The sequence below is a fragment of the Argopecten irradians genome, chromosome 7, assembly GCF_041381155.1.
Source record: "Argopecten irradians isolate NY chromosome 7, Ai_NY, whole genome shotgun sequence".
Taxonomy (NCBI): Eukaryota; Metazoa; Mollusca; class Bivalvia; order Pectinida; family Pectinidae; genus Argopecten; species Argopecten irradians.
This window is the reverse complement of record NC_091140.1, coordinates 33,478,297-33,500,051: the sequence shown is the minus strand read 5'-3', so window position 1 is coordinate 33,500,051 and position 21,755 is coordinate 33,478,297. Positions and strand designations below refer to the sequence as shown.

The 21,755-nt window shown below is 32.5% G+C and overlaps 1 protein-coding gene across 3 annotated transcripts; it reads left to right on the top strand.

Annotated features, from left to right (window-relative positions):
* Positions 1–2,789: 2,789 nt before the first annotated feature.
* LOC138328214 (protein inturned-like) lies at positions 2,790–21,389 on the top strand. 3 transcript variants are annotated; one of them, XM_069274911.1, is made up of 19 exons: positions 2,790–3,321; positions 5,221–5,472; positions 11,034–11,683; positions 12,575–12,660; positions 13,180–13,389; positions 13,774–13,886; positions 14,429–14,518; positions 14,896–15,151; positions 15,528–15,581; positions 15,942–16,004; positions 16,332–16,556; positions 17,209–17,258; positions 17,616–17,717; positions 17,944–18,026; positions 18,214–18,323; positions 18,731–18,822; positions 19,218–19,392; positions 19,862–20,013; positions 20,217–21,389. In XM_069274911.1, the coding sequence occupies exons 2-19, from the start codon at positions 5,393–5,395 to the stop codon at positions 20,317–20,319; spliced, it is 2,694 nt and encodes an 897-aa protein (XP_069131012.1). In that variant the 5' UTR covers positions 2,790–3,321; positions 5,221–5,392; the 3' UTR covers positions 20,320–21,389. The 3 variants fall into 3 exon arrangements, with proteins under 3 accessions (XP_069131012.1, XP_069131013.1, XP_069131015.1); XM_069274912.1 differs by lacking the exons at positions 2,790–3,321; positions 5,221–5,472 and adding an exon at positions 9,512–9,643; XM_069274914.1 differs by lacking the exons at positions 2,790–3,321; positions 5,221–5,472 and adding an exon at positions 9,517–9,603.
* Positions 21,390–21,755: the final 366 nt, after the last annotated feature.

Below are 21,755 nucleotides of genomic sequence, written 5' to 3'. Positions count from 1 at the left end.
TTTACAACAAATGCATTTTATGATATAAACATACTCTTAAAAATAAGTATTTCCTCGTGTTTATCCCCTTTTCCAGTGGTGCGGAACTATGCAGTGGTGCGGAATTATGTTACTCTAAAGTTTGAATTTAAGCAAACATAATTATCAACGTGCATACAATCATTGGAATAAACGTCATGTGTAATACACGCTTATGTTTCACTAACTGTTTTAATTACGGTTCATGTTGCGTGTACCTTTGTCTTAGTGACGTCATAGACACTATTGTCTTTCTGTGCTTGTCCATTGATGTCATATTTCGTCCTTGTACCTTAAATCCGAGATAAGAGATGTCCTTGTGATAACTATTCAAATGGTGACGTAAGCAACAATTTACAAATGCACTGAATCATTGTGATGTATGTTTATAAAGACATGCCTTTGACTCTACAGGTAAGCAGAGACCCTTATTATATATATGGGACCGCAGTGGCCGTGTGGTTAGGATATTCCGACATATTACCACAAGCCATTTGCTAGGTACTGACCTCTCGTCGGTAGTTTTGTCAGGGTTCTCCGGTTTTCCTCCACAATCAAACCTAGAACGTTCTTGCATGACCCTGGCTGTCAATAGGACGTAAAACTGTATATAGAGGTGTCCGTATTGTGGTATGACATTCGAAATAAATATTATATACATTATTGTGAATTTCTTAAATAATACCTCACGTGCATCTTCTTATCAGTCGCTGTGTTGGAAATACGATCAATCTAATATGCTTAATATATGAAATTTATATTTGTATTTGTTCACTTTCAAATAACTGTGATAAAACATCATCATTGAGTCCCTAGAAGTGAAGCATCTGTGAAGTGTTATTTAATCATGTCGAGTGTAGTAGGTGTTCATACTATATGTTATCTATGTTGCACAGTATGTCACTGTTATACATATAGTTTTTACGTTTTGTACATGTCTGTTTATGTGCTTAAACATGCAATATTCGTGTATTGTTGTGAGACGCAATAATACGTAATAATAACAGGTTGAAGAATATTAGGTACCTATTTATTAAAGATTCTAAAATTGGTGGATTTTTTTTTATTGATTTTACAAGCCGTTTCATCAAGCTGTAAATGAAATGTTTTCATTTCGTCGCATTATACATATCATTTCGAAGCAAACGAAAGTAAACCGCCCAGGAAAGTGAATGATTGGTTTACGGTATTTTCTATATTACCTTTGATCTGCTCGAGATTCGGTGTAACCTCTTTCATACAAACACTCATACATACAACACTACAATCATGTACAGATATTGAAGTCATTAAATGACCATGACTGTTAATAGCTGTTAATTATTTCTGTACATGACATGTCTATATTGTCATTTTGGTCATTTGTTTGTTTGTTCGTTTGTTTGCATATTTGTTTTATTGCATATTCAAACACATACTAATCATATCTCAGGTAAACATTTATACATATGTTTGCAGTAAATTAAGATTAAAACTTGTGTGAATGTCCATTGGAAGCTTATATGAATTTGAAACCTGCATTAAATGTAATTAGTTTAATCATTAAATATTTTAACTACCGAACATACTTGAAATTACTGGGTATCTGCCAGGATTTAAAATGTTTATATTGGTAGTGTCACGTCTAGATTCGACTGTTACAGCCTTTAGCCTGATACACACTATACGGGAATAATTAAACAAAAATAATCTTATAGTGAAAGTAAATATCTATGGTTTAATGGACCGAATTACAAGGTAGACATACACGATCGTTACTCAATATTAGTGTTTGTACAGCGATGTTCCACCGGACATAGGAGACGACGTTATTTGTCTGGCTATTTTGAATATCACTGTATGTCATTTTTCCATTGTTAGATATTTTTTTCCTTATCTTTGACTCCATATCGTCTATGTCGATAGATTTTGAAAGAAAAATGTTATCTCATCCATTTATGCCATTGCTGATGTGATACCAAATACCTGAAAGCACAACTGTTACGGCGTAATGACATTTGATACACTTTAACAACATTATATACAATAAAAATGTGATAATTAACAATGTAGCCATTTTCCGTATAACCTATGATTAACCACGGACGGAATATGAGTGTTTTCTAGATTGGAAACATTTGTTAAAATCATGCAATTTACAGATTGATGAAAATTGTACATCCATATTTGTATCAAAAGTAGATGCAATTTCTTATCACTCTAGGGTAGAGAGCTATATAAACTCTGAGGTGCCTGAATATAGAGCCAGGCACCTCAAAGCTTCAGGATAATCAACTAGTTTGTCACTGCAATTACTTTATGTTAAGCCAACCTCAGTGGCATTCGTTATCTATGTAATAACCATATAACGGTTTCATTTATATTATAGCGGCTAAATTCCATCAGTACATTATTTCCTACAAAAACAGACCAAACAATGATAGATACATTAAGGCTCGCTTATTAATTATAAAGCGGTGGGTGTCTGCATTAGATGTTTCCCATATGCAACTCTCTGAACCTGTATACATTCACACATAAACTATGCCTCTGCTACTAAATAACCCTTTGTGACGTGGGATGGTTAGGGGTGGAACCAATGTATAACTATAGCGTATGTAATAATCATATCACATCATCCTATTAGCGTGTTGATTGTAGGTTTCACTATGTATCCGTTTAAATATTCATCCTTGATATTTTGTATTATGATAAATACTTTAAAGCTTTCCTCCCACAAACTCGCCACTGTGTGTATAATATAACCATATGACAACCCCGCATTAACATTTCATTCGCTAGTGGAGACAGTTAATTCTAACCACTAATACAGAATCCATTGGGTTCACCGAACAATACATCGCCGCAATAAGAAAGTGTTTAGTTTTCATTGCGTCTTAAGACATGTGAAATATTATGGGATTAAGGGGATCATATTTGCTCCACCGTGGAGGTTGTTTGTGAAAATGGGCTAAAGTTTTAATAGTAATGCTATTGTTTAATTTCGCCGCCCTAAATATAAACCCAAGAATGTACCGCGCTGTCGAGATATGGAAATTTAAATTTACCTGCCATAGTCAGATTAGCTTAAGTGGTCCGACGATAATACCAATAATGAACACATTTGTGACCGTATCCCAACACACAGTGAATTAATTCGGACACCCGATGAACGTTGTATGCTAGAACAGGGGGAACTTGGTGAATTTTCTTCAGGATAATTTGTGATTTTATCAGTAATAATTTGTGTGTCAGTTGTATAATGTGACATGGATATTCAAAATTAATTTTTGAATCATTCCACAGTGAATTACACAATTGAAGGTAAGTTATAACTCATATAAACTCAATTACCTTGAAGTTCATTAGACTTATATAAATTTGATATTTCCTAACTTAAAGTAAAGTATATTTGGACTCAATGCCACCCTCTTTTACTATAATAATGCATGCGTTTCAATTCATAAAAGGTAGCCTATTCATAGAATTATGAAGTCAAAATAATTATTTTGAAATTTTATTTATGGTTACAAGTTCTTTTTATCAATTAGTGCTATTTTACGGTTAATATCTTAACATAACAGGAAAAGGGATAAATGAAAATCTTTTAAAACGGCAAACAATTATTTTGATTAGTGTAACATTTAATTAGTTTTTATGATAGGATAATCATCAGGCTATAATTAGAGAAAAATAAGTATAGCGAAATTTAACGTTTAATGTTTCTGTTATGGTAAAAACTTTTGAAGACAGAACATTTCTATAGTTCAGTTTATCTTTGTACCATAAACCACATCGATATTGTTATCATAATCAATAAAGTACGCGTACTGAATGACCTAATCATTCTGTTGGATAAGCATAGGAATAATACAATCGCGAATGGGGGAGAGGGGACTAGAGTGGTGTATTAATATACTATGTAGTGCGTGAATGGAAACACACTCTACATCAAAATCAACATCCCTATCTCTTTTGTTTTCATTTTCATATCAAATTAACATTTCCATTCATAAGAACCTCCTTGCACGGTATGAAGCAAATACATGTTTATACTTAAATGAAGTAGACGCAGTCGTTTTTGCTATTTTTATTTGTCAAACACTACAAACTGAAAATGTAATATATTTAAAGTGCGTATCACCTAGGGGTACATCTAATTTGCTTAGTAAGGGTCCGTGAATCTGTCAAAGATTGTCAGGGACAGGTTTATGTCTCCCTGGTCGAAGTGGCGGCGAGGAAAGCAAATAAAGATGTTCTTTTCTAATTTTGTCAAGTGCTCGTGTTACCTGTTTTATAGGATTTGTGATAAGATATTTGGAAACATTTGTCAACCCCGACCACCCCTTGCTAATTACATTTCTGTTACTTTAGCAGTGATACATTCTCTTACAAAGGTAACTACCAGACAGTATATTATATTACACTTGTAACAATTCACTGGATATTTTTTGGTACATTTCCATAGATGTTGTCTCACATTTGCAGTCATGTTACGTTTTGTAACGTAATCATTTTAACGCATGTGGTCCCGCTATATCAAATTGCGTTAAAACTACAAGCAAAACATTTTGTGGCTACTACAGATGGGTGGGTTTTATTCGAAAGCGCTCCATTATGAGGACTTAATTAAACGCGGTAGTTACCTATTTTCCCCAATACAAATATAGTACGTAATGCAGTTTGTTTTCAAATATATAATAAAAACATAAAATAGTATATGGAAATACACTCGTTTTATTTTACCGGCCACACTTCCGACTGATTTGAAGTGAAAATAAAACGTAGAAATTTGGGAGGAATCCGCATTTTTTTATTTATTTTTTATTTTTTTTTATCTATTTATTTATTTATTTTTTTTTTTACAAAAAACAATATTAATATTCTTAATGTCCCAGACATATCCCATGCGTCTTTCTATTTCAAAACATATCTTGACTTTTTGCTTTGTGTTGGTATATTTAGTAAACAAACACATACGCCATACTGTGGAATCCAATCCCTTGCATGTAGATTTTAATTCGCTTGGTGAACGTCCGTTATAACTGAAAATTGAGACCATGTAGTTTGTGGAGGTCTCATCTTCCTCTCTTAAGTAGACTTCAATGACAAAGTTAATGTTTACAAGCTGTTTAATACACACAAGGAAGGAGGCACATTGCCTTCTCCCGGAAAACAGTTATGCTATACATTTGTTTAAGCATAATTTACTTTTATTTTCAGACTTTGCTGTATATCTTGGAAATTTTGTGGACGCGATGGCACGAATGGTTTGGACTCGCAGCAGATAAATGCGGTGTAATAACAAGTGTCGTATAATATACAAGTTGATAAAACCGGATAATCTTCAAAGAAAATTAAATTCCGGAAATCGTGGTGTGGAAAAAAAGCTGCGATGTTTGGATTACGTGCTCCGATATCAAAGACTACTGCTGGGAATGACTTTGACAGTGTGCAGACGATACTCTCAAACAGGTAGGGAATACATATACATCGCGTATATCAACATAAAGCGTCTAATTTCAATAAGATGGGGATGGAACTCATGAATAACAATGAACTCTTCTCGTTTCTTATCTTTTCGCTATTGCATGTCACCCCACCATAAACTGTGTGATACATACAATGGAGCCCATTTAATTTGAAATAGATTATATTGAAATACTTTTCAGTTTCAAATGAATTAGAATCCCCGTTTACACATATCCATTATCTTTCCCGGGTTATATGTTGGATAAATGAAAGAGATTTACCATTGCCTGAAAACTTCAATATATTTAATATTTAGATGATCATGACTGACTGATCTATAGTAGTACTGGTTCACTGGTTTCTATTTGTCTTGTGTTTCTTATTGAATGATATTTCACTAATGATTGCATTTGATCAACATTAGATAAAAAAGGAAAAAAATATATGGAGTTTAAGCCATTATGAATAAAGATTTCCACTATACATGTATACCAAACAATTGAAATAAAGTTACCGCTGATACAATTGGATACAACAACATACTGAGTGATACTCTTAGTAGTTTATGATAGATTTTGTTTTTCATTTTTTGCACTTTCTTTTTATTCATGTTCATTCAATTCTTCTTCTCCTGCTCCAATCCCACACACTCCTCCTCTTCCATTTTATTCTTCCTGCATTCAAACAATATGACATTTTTTAACTGATAAACTTTACACAAAATCATATGTCTCGGTTGCCAGATGGTGGTTGTTCGCTATCTGAATTTACACTGAAGAAATATATCTAAACAACTTAATATAGCATATTTTCGATTCACTAAAATGTAAATGTAAGTGTCTGTAGTCATATTTTAACATGCATTGGTATGTAACATACATGTGAATTACATAGTAGCTAGGCTACCTACTTATTCAACATGATGCGCTTGCAGCTAATTTTATGATACAACCAGATGCATGTCAGAAATATCCTACTAATCCGTTAATGAATTTATAGTTTTCTATACATTTTTCCTAGGCGATACTTGTTTTCTTCATATTGCTAATACTTTTATAGTTGGATTATCTTCAATATGCCAATGACGGTGAACCAAAGTTAAGAGTATTTGTTTTCAATCATTCAAAGTAATACAGTTGGTTCTCAGCGTTTAAACCTTAAAATGGGGTTGCAAAGGTGTTTTGTCAATGGATTGAATAAATGAGAAGAGAAATGAATGAACAAGTAAACCAAACAAAAAAGGGAAGAGGCAGGGAGTATAATAAAATAGAATGAAAATAGATAAAGAGATGGAGAAACGCCGCAATAACTCTGTAAAGCGAAGGTAACCAAAAAATCCCTCAATTTTTTTTATATATGTATACATGTAGTTGAATTAAATTCAAGGATATGATTCAATTGTAATCGAACACCGATGTAGTTAGGAGATGTTTATAAACCTCTACATCATATCTGTAACCCAGCTCTTGACATTTACTCGATAAGACGTCAAAAACTTTGGAGAAAGTGAATTAAGTATACCACGGAATAATCAATAGGCGGTTACCGTTGCTTAAAGGCTTAGAGGTCACATAGCGTATACATATATATCGTAGGTAATCTATGTACTTAGTAAGATAGCATATCATGTCAAATAATGTCTTGGACATCGTTTGAAGTTCTATTTACCATAAATACTTAGCCGGAGATAATATTGTAAATAAGACCAGTGTTTAGGAGTGTACAGCTCGAGATTAGTTACAGTGTACAGTTATGTGTGCTAATAAATCGTTAGAGGCTTCACATTGGTATGAGACGTGTATTCTAACATGAACCTTAGAAAATCATTTTACGATAAACATAATCATAAACTCTTTTCAGTCTCGACAAATTTACTTTACTCTATTGATTTTTGTTCCGTTTTTTATTATTTTTTGTTTACTATTTTATTATCTTCTATGTATTATTGTATAAGTCTTTGAAAGATATAGTATAGCGAATATGAACATTCCTGAATAGATTGCACCATTCTTAATCATCATACTGTAACTTTTTTACGATTGTATATTTTCTATATAAGTACTAGTATTGTATTAATTGCCTTGCTATCATTTTTATGATATTGGGTATTCATTGGACAAAATAATGTTAATCGAATTTTAGCGAAGGGGGTTACGAGTGAATTATATATACAAATAAATGATATTCGGATCTTGTTTATATGAAATTATCTTTAGATACAATGGTATTTATGTTCTTGTTTTATGGTGGCATTTAAAAGCTCTACTTATATTAAAAATGCAGGCGTTTCTCTCTGTGTTGACAAGGGTTGTATTCACTTACATAGGAGAAGGCAGAGACCTACTTGTACATTGTAGTTAGTTCTTAGTGCTGCATGCATATTTATAAGAAATATATTTTGAATCAATTAGTGTTCATTTTCCCATTATGTGTGGTAGCTGGTATATGGGTTATCTCGGAATCTCGCTATGTCGACTTTCGGTTTGCGATGTCGACAGATCTAGAGGGACAATGCATATGCGACAGTGACAGAACTAAGAGCGAGATCGACAGAGCGAGGTTAATTTACCCTCACGATGTCGTCATTGCGTTATCGCTTTTGTCAATAATTGCAAAATTGCGATTTGCTGATCACCATATTTATTTATTAAATATTAGCACAGATGCCTATCAATAATAATATTGGTTATCCATCTCATCATCCTGTAGCTATACCATTTTAAGTTAACAAGGCTTTGTCATTCTGCGATGGTTGACATGTTGTTGAACCTGTCAATGCTTGACATTTTCTGTACTGATCAGCTTTAATCTGTGGTGTCATTAGTTTTATTTTTGTTTCGTGCTTTACTATCATACAGTAGGATTGTACCGGATTGCTCCGGATTACAACACTCACAGTACAAACTCATTTGTATACAAAAAACACCGTGTTGTGACATTATGTTACGGGTTTATTATTTCACCTGCGACAATAACTTCTACCTGATTAGCTTGTTTATTTATTTAACTATCTATTTATATTATTATTTCGACCTTTTTTCTTTATCTGTTTATAAAAAGCTAGGAGTCGCACAGTGCACAATAAACTACTGTACATGTACATGTTCCAGCATTGGCGGTCTCCGATATTTTTTTATATTTTGCATCAGCATATGCATGTACCTCGATGTGCTATATCAAAGATGACAAATGTTTGTTTGTTTTTTTTTTTTTCTATAAAGAACAGGAGCAGACGATTTTGTCTCTTCTTCAGTTACAAAAGTTACTTACTTTAAACCATTAACATCATTGAAAAGTTTGAGCTTCTGATTTTACTTCAAGATGGAGCATCTTTAATTCGTTTGCCATATATAACATAACTCAATGTCACATTATTTTGAGTTATGTCATATATTGACATACATTATGAAAAAAAAACCCGCTGGGGGCCGCTTTGCTAGCAATATGTACATGTATCCACATATTATTTACCTGGGCCAAAATCTAGTGAAATTACATCCGTTTGAAAAATATTATATGTATCGTGATTTTATTAGAAACAAATTACGGAACTTATTCCTTCTTGGTGTGCAAAACTAAACATTTGTACTTAATTTGCTACTGCATTAGGGCTTATTCAGATTGTAAAGTTTTACTCTTCGTATTTTTTTTATGCATGCAGCTGTACTTTTTTTACCCAAACACGGATATTATTGTAGCGATAAGAAAAAAATTATGTCATATTACAAATAAATACTGTTTCCAAAGATATCAGCAAAAACTTTTTGATAGATGTAGTTACGTATACAAAATGTAGCTATTAGAACGACCAATAATTTCAAGTTTATACAACATTCTTGCCTGTTCATAAAACGGTCCCTTGAACTGAGAAGAGTGGGCTTGCACCCAGTATAAACCTTATATTTGTTCGTGTTATTATTTTTGTTCTGTTGTTTATATTCCTTTGAATTACTATGTAATTGTAAAAGAGCAATACAAATTGAATTGTAAATATATTATCCGGACATGATTCGTTTTTCTCACTACAATTATAAACCGAAAGCGGAAGTAGAAATGTAGGTGAAAGTGAAAGTTGAAAATGGCGGGCCGGGGATGCAAGCCTAAAGAAGGTTGTATGTAGTTACTAACTGTAGTGTAAGTATCTACAGTTTTACTGTCAGCGAGTAATAAAAATGTAAGTGTAATTAATTCTGTTAAAATATATATTGGTAAAGTAAACAAAGCGTCTGACCATATGCTTAACCACAGGCGTCTGCATTTGTTTTTGGAAAAAATGAAATATCCTACCCCTACTATAGTAGGGGTAACGTTAGGTTATTATATTTTTATCAAACCAGAAGCAGACGCCTGTGGCTTAACATTGGATATCTACATTTGGTGGGGTACATTGTACAGTAGTAGTTACAATGTATGTACCAGCACGGGAGTTTGACGTTCTGTTATATAGATAAAAATGCACTCAATATAATATAAGCATGCGACATAGTACACTAGTATATGCCAAACCTCTCTACCAACTGGGTATAATTCAAACTTTCACATCACATTTAGCTATATGTATGTATATATACTCCAACAATGTTAGAGACATAGCCAGAAACATATTCCGTCTATATATATGTACATGTAATCTAATAATATAAGACGTCGATATTGATAAACTTCTATTAGACACGACGTTAATGATCAAAAGTGTCTCGTCGTGCTATACCAGGGCTCGTATGCATAAAAATTCTTAGCTAAGATTTGACTTAAGCAGATTACTGCAACATTTGACATGTAAACTAATTTCTTAAATGCCACTGAATTTCAGATGAGAGGTTTAATTCCAGAAAACTGTTAAAAATTTACCTTCATATTTTGATTATAAATACTTCAATATTAAATCAAACAATAAAGAAAATACTGAAGTATCTGCTAAGATTTTTTATGCATACGAGCCCAGAAACGTACATATATATATATTCCGTATTTGCATATTACAGAGTTAGCTCCCTCGCGGGTAGGTATCCATTGTTGCGTCATTATTTTGTGAGCACAATTCATGTCATTTTCTCCGAAAAGTATGACGTTATGCTCGAAAACACATGACGTCACAACCAATATCTATCCGCAAGGGCAAATAACTCTGTAATATGCAAATACGGAATATATATATATTATATATACGTTTCTGATAAAGTGACAAACAATGCAATATTAACTGTCCAATTGACAAAATACTGGAATGCACTATATAAACATACATTTGTACAAAATATACTTCATAAATGTCATAATTAATTCATAAGATACATTGTATGTCTGTATGTTAAAATGGAAACGGAATGTCTAAGCTAATAATATACAGTTTGTGGGTCCATCTTTTAATTTGTCTCAGTTTGAATTCTAAAGGATTTGACATATTTATATTCGTTTTTGTAATACATTGTGTTTATATGTATATATATGGTCACGAAGTGCTTTGTATACCAGCGATATATGTTTAATTGTGCTGATTTAACAACATTGAAGAAAAATGTATGATGTATAATATATTAATGGTTATCCTGTCTTGATTTCAGTGTTTACAAGGATGTTTCCTCCTTTTGGGCTTCTAGAACTGACAGCAAAGGACATGTGTTATACTTAGAGGTTAGCCCAGAATCTGAGGAGCTGAGAAAAACATCTATCGGACATGTTTGTATGTGTGGAGCTTCTCACAATGGATTTTCTACAGATGACACTGGCTATGGAACAGACAATGAAGTAGACACGTTAACACGACTGTCAAAGAAACTTGATGATTCTTCATTTTCTACCTCAACTTTATCTTCAGAAAGTGTTCAATTAAGAAAGAGCGGAAGAAAATCGCTCAAACATAAAAATAAATCAAAAGTAAATAATTTAGTGTGGAGAAATGGTGTGACATTTGAGCCAGATCTGGTATGTACTTGTGCAATAGAAGATAACAGTGATGTTATCGATTTTTTTAATATGGAAAATATCAGAGAGATTAATTTAAAAGTTAATCTACAGAATTCCAAAGTACCATCTGTAGATAAGTCTAAGAAGATTGGCCATGTTGGAAGGGCTTTGTGTAAAAGTCTGCTTGGAATAGTTCCAGGACATTTTCAATCTGTTAATAAGACTAAAAAATCCAATGGAATGCGACTTTGTGTTCGAGGATTTGTAAGAGACGGACCCGCATCAAGGCATTCTAATATCCATATCGGTATGAATATATACAAATTATGTATAACAATTATTGATACTGGATTCATGAAAACTTTCTACGCGTAATTAGCTGTACATTTAAGATTGTTGTGTAATTGAACAGTTTTCAATAGAGCAAGTATGAGAAAAAAAAATATTAAAAAACAAACAAAATACCAGGTACATGCATGTAATTCAGGCAAACCTGTCTGTAACGACCACCCAAAGTGCCAAGCCATATGGTCTAACCATCTTTATACATAGACAAATTATGTTGAAATAACAATTTGGGATCCTGAGAAAGTAGTCTTTATATAGAAGTGGCATCCTCGATACTCCAGGGGTTCTGATCACTTACGATCTCTACACCCCTGGACTATCTCATAGTAAAATTGGAGGCAGCTCAGTGGAAAACATTTGAACAATCACAGGCCAGCAAAGATTTCCTTTGAAGTCTACAGAGAGAGTGACGCCCAACTTCAAAGCCACTCAGTCGACCACAATGTTCTGTTCTACGACTCTTTTGATGTATATCAAAGGACTAAATTACATGTTCTGTTGCCTCTAATTTTACTATGTGATCGGAACCCCTGGAGTAGATGATAGAAGTGGTAGTTAGGCAGTTTCCAGAGACAGAAACTGCCTAATTAAAACAGAACAACAATTGAGATACAGTCAATCTTTGTCATTTAAGTTGGCATAAACTTAAAAAAACCATAAGGAATATCAAAGTTTTCAATTTAACAGAAAGACATATAATATGCTTAATAGAAATCTTGAGATATCTTCTGCATGTACTTTTAATGTTTTATTCTGTGATTTCTTTCTGCATAGATCTCTTGCCTCAAGTTTGAAGTATTTGTTGTAAACAATAAATTATATCAATGTATCTGATGTTTTGATGTTATAGGTGATTGCCTGCGACTTGTGAATGGACGAGAAGTGACGTGGGATAATATTGATGATGTTTTCACTAGTATTACCGACAGTAAACAGGTATGGGAATGTAACCTTTTCTCTAAACAATAATGGGCATTTGTCAATATTTGTACTTGAATTGTGCTAAAAATCAAAAAGCCATCAGAGAAAAATCTTTACAAAATAGTTTTTCCCTGCCAAGTTGAGGATACATTAATATATTTGAGGTTTAGATATCTCTTAGGTCTAGGTTGTTTTTGTAGTTTCTTTAGGCTGGTAGAAATTTATAAATTCCCTGATGACGAGACATAATTCATTTTTTGTATTATTCAAATTAATTTAATTTTCCTAGGCTTATAATTGGAAATTACAAGTTGGTTAGTAGAGACTTTTTTTATCTTATTTTAAGCTGTGGAATTTGAAAGTTTATTTTTATAGCTTTTTATTTGACTTGAGAATTATCATTTATATGAAAATTCACATACGAGTCCTGTAAATGTTAAGAGTTAGCCCCTAGAATAAGGCTTGAATCAAAGTTAAGATAATTGTATGATCACTTTGGTTAATATATTATAATATAATATTGTTTAAAAATAGGTGAAGATAGTAGTACAAGATGTATCCCGGGCCGCCACAATCCCTGAATTGATGAAGGAGAAGACGTCGACAGACGAAGAGTCGCTAGTCAGACTCGTAACTGGTCTTTGTTTTGACGACACTAATCAGTCAGAACCAGAGGAGACAACTCCATACTCCATCATCTATGTCGACACTGACAAACTGAAATCGGAAGAAAATGTCCGAGATGTAAGATTTTATTATTGATCTTATTAGTTGAGTAATTGATGTTCTGTTTCATAATTTCCTAAGTTGCTTTAAAAGTATAATTAATTTTGTTGCAAAATACATTTTAATTTTCAATTGACTAAGTGAAATTAAGTCTACATTACATAATGTCTTGAACCATGTGTGACTCTCTTTGATGCACATTGTACGTACAGATGTCACTTTCACCTGACTTTTCACTGTTGGTAATGTGGTGTATATATTGTAATGTGAAATCTACACATATATAAATACATTTTTAGTGAAGATTTATATAGAGAGTTTCTGAAGTAAATTATCATTATACATTCCAGCTTAGGACAACAACAAAAATGATGACTAACTTGGTGAATTTATTTTTCACAGGAAGATATTGTATACAAATTCCCAGCATATCATGATCTACTTCCAAGTTTGAGGGGTTGTTTTGTCACCATTTATCAACTGTTAATAGAAATCTCCCAGTCAAGTGTCAAAAGGTATAGTTACACAAGTTATCAGAAGGGCATGTCTATAATATGGTCAATATCATATATCATTTCCTGTAGATAGTACTATCTATGGTTCTTTTGTAAAAATTACTTGATATACAAAATAGTTTAACAAAGCTTCAGGGATTGTGAAAGTACCAATTAAAAAGTACACCGTAGCAAAATTGTTCAAGACAGATTTAAACATATAAAAATTATAGCATATTTGAACATGTTTTAATATAATTATAATACTATGTAGTAGCATTAAACTTTATGTGACCTTGGTATACCTTTAATGAATAATAATATCCCATTACTTGCATAACTGCTCTGATTATACATGTAAGTATCTGTCTTTATCCATGGATTAAGTAAAGAAAAATATTAATGTCAATTAATATTCAGAAAGAAATATATTCCAGAATAAAATAAAAAATGATACTTTATGTATAGCCTGAAAAAAGTATTATTATAATAAAATAATCAATTTCATATTAAATATGTGTAGAAGATGCAAAATAACATGTATTAAAACATGTATATTTCAGAACAACGTTTCGGCACGAAGGGGAGACAATCCATGTCAGTTACCACAAAGAAGAATCTGGATTGTTGCTAGTTATGTACCCGACCAAAAAGTATGAACATCTATTCATGTTATATCTCATATCATAAATATTTGCTTGTCAAAGATAAATAGTATAATGATTGGATTTTGTCAGTACATACAGTATTTAATTAAAAGTACTGAGTGCTATTTCTATTAAAGAACATTCTTTCTCATATTCCTCATGTTTTAATGTACATTGTATAGATTCCCATTGGATCTAAGTTGTATATAATAACAATTTAATGGAAAAAACCCAGCTAGCATATTGTTTTAAATGTTTGGTGACAATAGTTTTGCTTGTATCTTTAAGATTTTGTACGTAATCTTTTCTAAATATTTAACTTTTATTGAAGTAATGTTATGTATTGAAATGTTTGGTAATTGTTGTTTTATTTCACATTTCAGGATTACTCCAGCATTATTACCATCACTAGTAGAAGACATTGTACGGGTTCTCCGAGTCCAGTATGGGTCAGTGGCCGAGGCCTTTTCCTCTACTGACCACACCCAAGAACTGGACACATTCTTTTCTCTGTTTCATCACTCTCTGGGAGTGTATACGCTTAAATCTCACCCCGCCTTTACTGCTGGACACGGTGCTACAAAATGTCTTAGCTGTTTTACCAATGTGCAATACTTACCTCTCTACACTAGTTTTAAGGTAAGTCTAGATATATCCTTTTTGTATATAGAACATACTTATATTAAATAACTTTCTTAATTATCTCTTCTGAATGTGATAATGATCTTGGATTATCAAAAACTTTTCTTTGTCTATATTTGGATTCTTAAATATGCTTATGAAGCCTTAAAATTGGGTTTGCGATTTTGACAATTAAAATTTGATTTTGAAGGGATCCTCATGAAATTTGAAACATATGTTCCCCTTTATCTATTTTTGTGCCTATTTCATTTTCAGTCTGATCTGAAAATAAGATAATTCACCAATTCAGTTGCCATCTTTGATGTGAACATTTACAGGTATTTTCACTTTTTCTCAGAGAGTACAAATTAACATCACTCTTTGTTCATTTCAGGATAAATTAGAGAAAATAGTCAATAGTTTTGAAGCTGCAGATTTTTTTGATATGGTGAGTACAAAATTATTGTGTCACTTTATTATTTAACGCAATATCAAATAGAAAAGCTTTGATACGTACAGTCAAGCACATTTAATTACTAAAACCTACATAAAAATGTACCTGGTATTCATTTACCTAAGACTCTAAATATAATGTCAAAGAATACTTTAGGCTGAATATGTACAGTATAGTTTATTATATTGAGATAATTGAAAAAAAATGGTTATTGTGTGTACATGATAATAATATATTTGTATTTGATTATAAGGACCCATTTATTTCATAACATGAAATATTTATAGCTTTATTCATCAATTGATACTGTACCGTAGTAGCACAAGAATGACCTGTTTGTGTATTTATTTCCAGTCAGACAGTTTTTATGGATGCAGAAGATCCTTTACTATCTTAGGCTCCAGTGTGTTCTATAAGGTAAGGCGCACATGTATGTCAAATGTGAAAGTAATTGCACAGGGATTGTTTTTGAAGAGCTTATACAAATGTCCAAAGATAAATAAATGGCCTTGAACAAAAAGTATTTATGATATATAAAAATAAGAATCTTCAAAAGACCTGATTACTGGTATAAGTATAATCTTTAACAGAATTTAAAAACATGTAATATTAAAATCTTTTCCAGTTATTCCAAAAATTGCAGTTTCAAATTCACATCAAAATGCATGAAAATCCAGGTCTGGAATCTAGATTTGTAATGTTGTACTGTTTCTAAGATGCTTGAGTTCCTATTTTATTTAACAGGGCCAGTTATTGTGCAATCATTTACCAAAGAATGACCTCAATGACCTTCACATTTACCTACGTTACCATAACTTGCTGACCCTATGTAGACGTGGTGGAATGGACCAACTGGTCATCTGGCGGGAGGTTCACCCCACTCGACAGTGGTACGACCTCAGTGAAGAGCAGATGTTTGGATACTCGGAGCCTGTAACTGCTCGCTGGTTCTGGCTCATTGTGGGATATGTGAGTAAAGCATATCTATTATTTATATAACATAAAATCAGTAGGGATATATTAAAGATGCTCCACCGCCGACAGAACATAAATGATATTCATCATTTGAACAATAATTGGCGTTTAATCATGTATATATATGTCTAATTAACACAAAAATAATATAAAACAATTTATTTTGCTTGTGGTGCATGCACAATCATTACTTCATTCCATATAGGTTATAGTGCCACGGAAATTTTTCGGGATGCAATTAATTATTTTTCAAATTTTTAACTTAAAATAAAATTAGAAGCTCAAACATTTCAGTGGTGGTAATGGTGTATAGTTATTTACTTTTGTAACTAAAGAAAAATAATAAATTGTATGCTCCTGCTTTTGATAGTGAAAAAATACCATTTGTCAGCAGTGGAGCATCTTTAAAGCTTAATTCTTGTTCTTTAGAATTATCTAAATGCGAAAATAATTGCAGTATTCAGTAAAAGTTAATAATGTCTAGTGACTATATAGTACGCAATCTCATTAAGTTTCCTTATGATTTGTGGATCATAGATTAAAATTAGAAGTTTAATTATATACCTTTGAATTCACAGATTATTATGATAACATGTTAGAACATAAAAACTTTTATTCTGATCAGCTTGTATGTATTTGTTTACAGAAGCATAGCCTGCTGTGTGTACTGTTGGAGGCAGGTGGCTGTACAACAAAGTAGGTGTATCAGAATTATCTCCCCTTCTTCTCATTATCATCTCAGCATCATCTCAGCATTATCTCCCCGTTATCTCATCACTCAATCTCCCTTTTCCCATTTGTATCTCCTGTGTTTAAGTAACCCCCTCCCCATATCTCGGAATTACCTCTCCTTTATTTTAGTATTTTCCCCATTATCTCTACCCTTTATCTGATTGTTACCTCCTGTTTTGGAATATTATACTCCCATATCTCAGAATTACCTCCCCTTCATTTGAATGTGATGTCTTATTTTCTTTATTCATAGATTTTTTTTTCAAATTGATAGTTGAGATTTCTGTTTTAAAAGAAACATTTTAACTGTCCATTTTACAGATTACCCGCCAAGTGTATGCCTGATCCATTTTACATTGATCATTGCCGAGCCACCCTGATGCAGATTGTCGCTCTGGGTCTACCCGCCCACTGTGACACAAGGTGAGTAACGTTATTCACATCTCAAAACCTTGTGACACAAGGTGAGTCCACTCATGGTTAAACGTTATTGGACATCTCCAAAATTATTTTGTGTGGTTGGTTATACTGGATATACAGATTTCTGGTAAAATCAAAATGGTGTGATATAGGTTTCATTACATTACTTTTTATTGCAGTACATTTGGTATTTTTCCTTTAATACGAAGATTTTTTTTACAATTTGTAGCTATAGCAGCCCTGTACAAACACTGCTGTCTTCCAAGGGAAGCAACTCTCCATTACCAACCTCTCCCTCAAGGATCATCACAGGTAGGTCCAGATTACACATTTCGAACTTTTTTTATTCAAAGACTGTAATGATTTATTATGAAAAGTGATAGGTATCTTGTATTTCCTTCAGATTGTACATGTTTAAACATAATTTTGACAGTGTGTTGTATAATCATCTACGTTTTGTTTGATTATATTTTTGTATTTATTATTCTCGTGACCTTAGGTGACCTCTCCAGCTCCCTAAGGAGACAGGCGCATACTCTCTCCAGGAAGGACTCCTTCCACTCGGACGGATCATCAGCAAGTAACTCCAGTGGTGGAAGTGGTGTGAAGGTAAAGGTCATATGACTCATTTCTATGTAAATGAATATTACAATACTTTCCTCTGACATGGCCACCAGTAATCCCGAAATCTAAAGGAATTGGGGATATTATTCATTTTACACCATCTCTGTTACAGTACAAAGATAAGTGTGTACATAACTTTGAAATATACTTTATAGGTACATCTAAGGAATATAGGCATATAGATACCTATATTACATAGGTACCATTTGAATGATTCTAAAGTGATAAAATGTAGTTGTTTCATATTGGAAAGCAACATGTGCAATTTCAATACCATAATAGAGAAAATACTGGTATACTGGCAGGAGTATCGGCCATACCTTTATAAAAGGAAAAGTAAGATGGACTTATTGCTAACATTTGTTTGATTTCAATTGTTTTATTCATTTCAGAAAGGAACTCCTACTAAGATGCGCCTTTCCCAAGTAGATGGTAGTCATAGCATAGACCTTGCACAGGATGACTTAAAGAATAGGAATATCAAGTAAAACTAATTAGATTTGATAGCAATCATATGTTTTAATAAAAAGAAATTAATATGTTTGTGTTAAATATTTCATGTATTTAGATATAAACATGTTGGTTTATTCCTGTAGTTTATGTGCTATGATCACTTAGGTGTTTTTCGTTTTGGTGGTGGCAAAACCCAGAGTTTAATATGAAAAGTCATTACCCTACATTCAACAACTTAAAGCTTATTATACTGGCACTATTAGAACTGATCATGTGGTAGAGTAATTGATTTTACCACCACAGAATATTTCTACAATTATTGTCTTAAATCCCTACTAACGTCTTAAATTAAATTATTCTGCCTAATTGATATTTGATGGAGCCTTATATATACAACTTTAACTTTATTATCTTTTTATATTGTAGGTTGACTGTTGGTGCTGAAAATTGTCTGCTCCATTTCCTACACATCGACAAGATAGATGGAATATTTGTCAGCCCTACGTTGGGGACACAGGAGATGGACAAGGATATCACTGACAACTTTCACCTCTGTTGTACGCAGATCAAACATATGTTTGACAAGTACAGATATCGAAAGGTAGATATCTACATCTTCTGATTCTTGTAGAAAAAAAAGTTGTAATTTTGAAGATAGATGTAAATTTAGAAGACAAAAAATTCAGTATACATGTATGAACTTAAGTCTATAAAAATGCAGTAGACTGCTTTAGGATAAATGTGATCTTGACTTCTGGATCAATTAAAAATCATATATCGATTTGACCCAATTATTAGTTCCTTCCAGTTCACTGATTACTTGGATCCCTAGTGATGCCTCTGTATTTTTTTGAATCCACGGCCTGTTCCATCAAGATTTTCATCAATTTCCATATTATAATATGTTGTGCCTCTATTCCCATAGTGAATAACACTTCTTGAATGACATATTGATCTAGAATGACATATTGACCTATTGACATAAATCTGTCCCTTTTGTGTTAATCTCTGACAATAGATTCTTTGTCTGTATCTATATGGTAGTACAATTGACATTTGTAACATTTCAGAAGTACCCAGACAGAGAGGAATGTGAGCATGACTATCGTCTCCCGTCCATCCCTGATCCAAGTTTTTATCACATTCGGGAAGAAGGGGTATTATTTCATGTGCCTCAGGGTGATACAGAGCAAAAGGTTGCAGAGTCATATTGGGTGGTCGGGTATGTATATATTGCAGATCTCTAGTGATCTTTTCTGTATGTGTATCATTGTGTTTCTTTGAGCATCCATAAAAAAAAAATCAACAAAAACATCTGCTATCGAAAATATAATACTAATATCTTGCCTTATTATATATAGTTTGTAGAAATCATTTGGAAGCACATTCATTTTTCAATATGACAAATTTTGATTTTCATTTCAGGCGACAGCGATCCAAGACTGAACTTTATGTTTGCTTCAAGGATGGTACTCCTCAGCATCTAGTGGAGCTGGCATTTAGAATGGGGTTTGGTCTCAAGGTATAAAAACAGCTCCATGATGTTAACAACGATTATAATGACAATAATACGGCAATCACCGTGATGATGCTGATGATGATGATGATGATGAAGAGGAGGAGGATATAGATATTCTGTATTTTCATATTACAGAGTTACTTCCCTTGCGGGTAATTATCCATTGTGACATCATTATTTTGTGAGCAAAATTTATATCATATTCTCCGAAATGTATGATGTTACACTCACAAACATATGAGGTCACAATGAATACCTACCCGCAAGGACAGATAACTCTAAAATGCGCAAATACAAAATAGTGATGATATTGACTGCAATGATGACAATGATTCATAAGCAGCATTATAGCTATAATCTAGTCAAAATTGTTTAATAACCGTACAAAAACTATCAGATGGAAGTTATATGCAATATTTAAGAAAATACAATAGAACTGATATAACTAAAAATTGTATGACTAATTGATTGTGAACCTTTGTTTATAGAATTGTTATTTTAGACATATTAATTAAGGCTAATCATATATGTATATCAAAGTACACTAAAATGAAATGTCTTATCTCATACAACATGCACAATAATTCCTATCTACATGTATATGGACTGTATAATCGTGATATTGTTTCACTGTACACATAGGGGGCCGCGGTGGCCGAGTGGTTAAGATGTCCCGACATATTACTACAAGCCCTCCACCTCTGGGACTCGAATTCGAATCCCATGTGGGGCGGTTGTCAGGTACTGACCGCTGGTCGGTGGTTTTTCTCCGGGTACTTCTGCTTTCCTCCACCAACAAACCTGGCATGTCCTTAAATGACCCTGGCTGTTTATAGGACATTAAACTAATTAAATCAAAACACTGTACACATTTCCACACTTTATACCAAATTAAAGTCGTGATATAAATATTAAATGGTAATACATATAAAATAAAGCATGATACATAAAATTATATACATTGTACAGCATATAGGCATTCTAATGCCTTGTTTGGTCATGAGATTATGTATTTTTCAAACTCCATAATTACAGAGCATTGTGTAAAAGATTTTTATGTTAATATGTTCTATCATTAATTTTTATGTTAATATGTTCTATCATTAATCTTTAATGTGTTTTTTTACAAGAATAATAACTTCATAAGTTTATTTCATAAGCCAAAACAATTAAAAGCTTTATTTGCTGATCATATGTATGAGATTTAATTAACACTGGAAAAAAAATAATAGAGCTTATATAAAGGATTGATTAAATGATAATTTGTGTATGTTATATTTTAAAATATGTTTAAGTGTCAAATTAGGTTGTGTTGTCAAAAAAACTATCCATAAAATACAAGAAAAGCATAAAGTTTTGTAAGAGTTACTTCCCTTCGAATCACTTGTATTGGAATAAACTATTTTGATATGATTCTTATTTTTTGCACAAGGATGGCTTTTTAA

Bases quoted from the DNA above. Each gene is read 5' to 3' on its own strand.
- LOC138328214 (XM_069274911.1), top strand. From the start codon at position 5,393: ATGTTTGGATTACGTGCTCCGATATCAAAGACTACTGCTGGGAATGAC. The intron at 14,519-14,895 runs GTATGAACATCT...TTCACATTTCAG, and splicing joins GTTATGTACCCGACCAAAAA to GATTACTCCAGCATTATTAC. The intron at 15,582-15,941 runs GTGAGTACAAAA...ATTTATTTCCAG, and splicing joins CTGCAGATTTTTTTGATATG to TCAGACAGTTTTTATGGATG.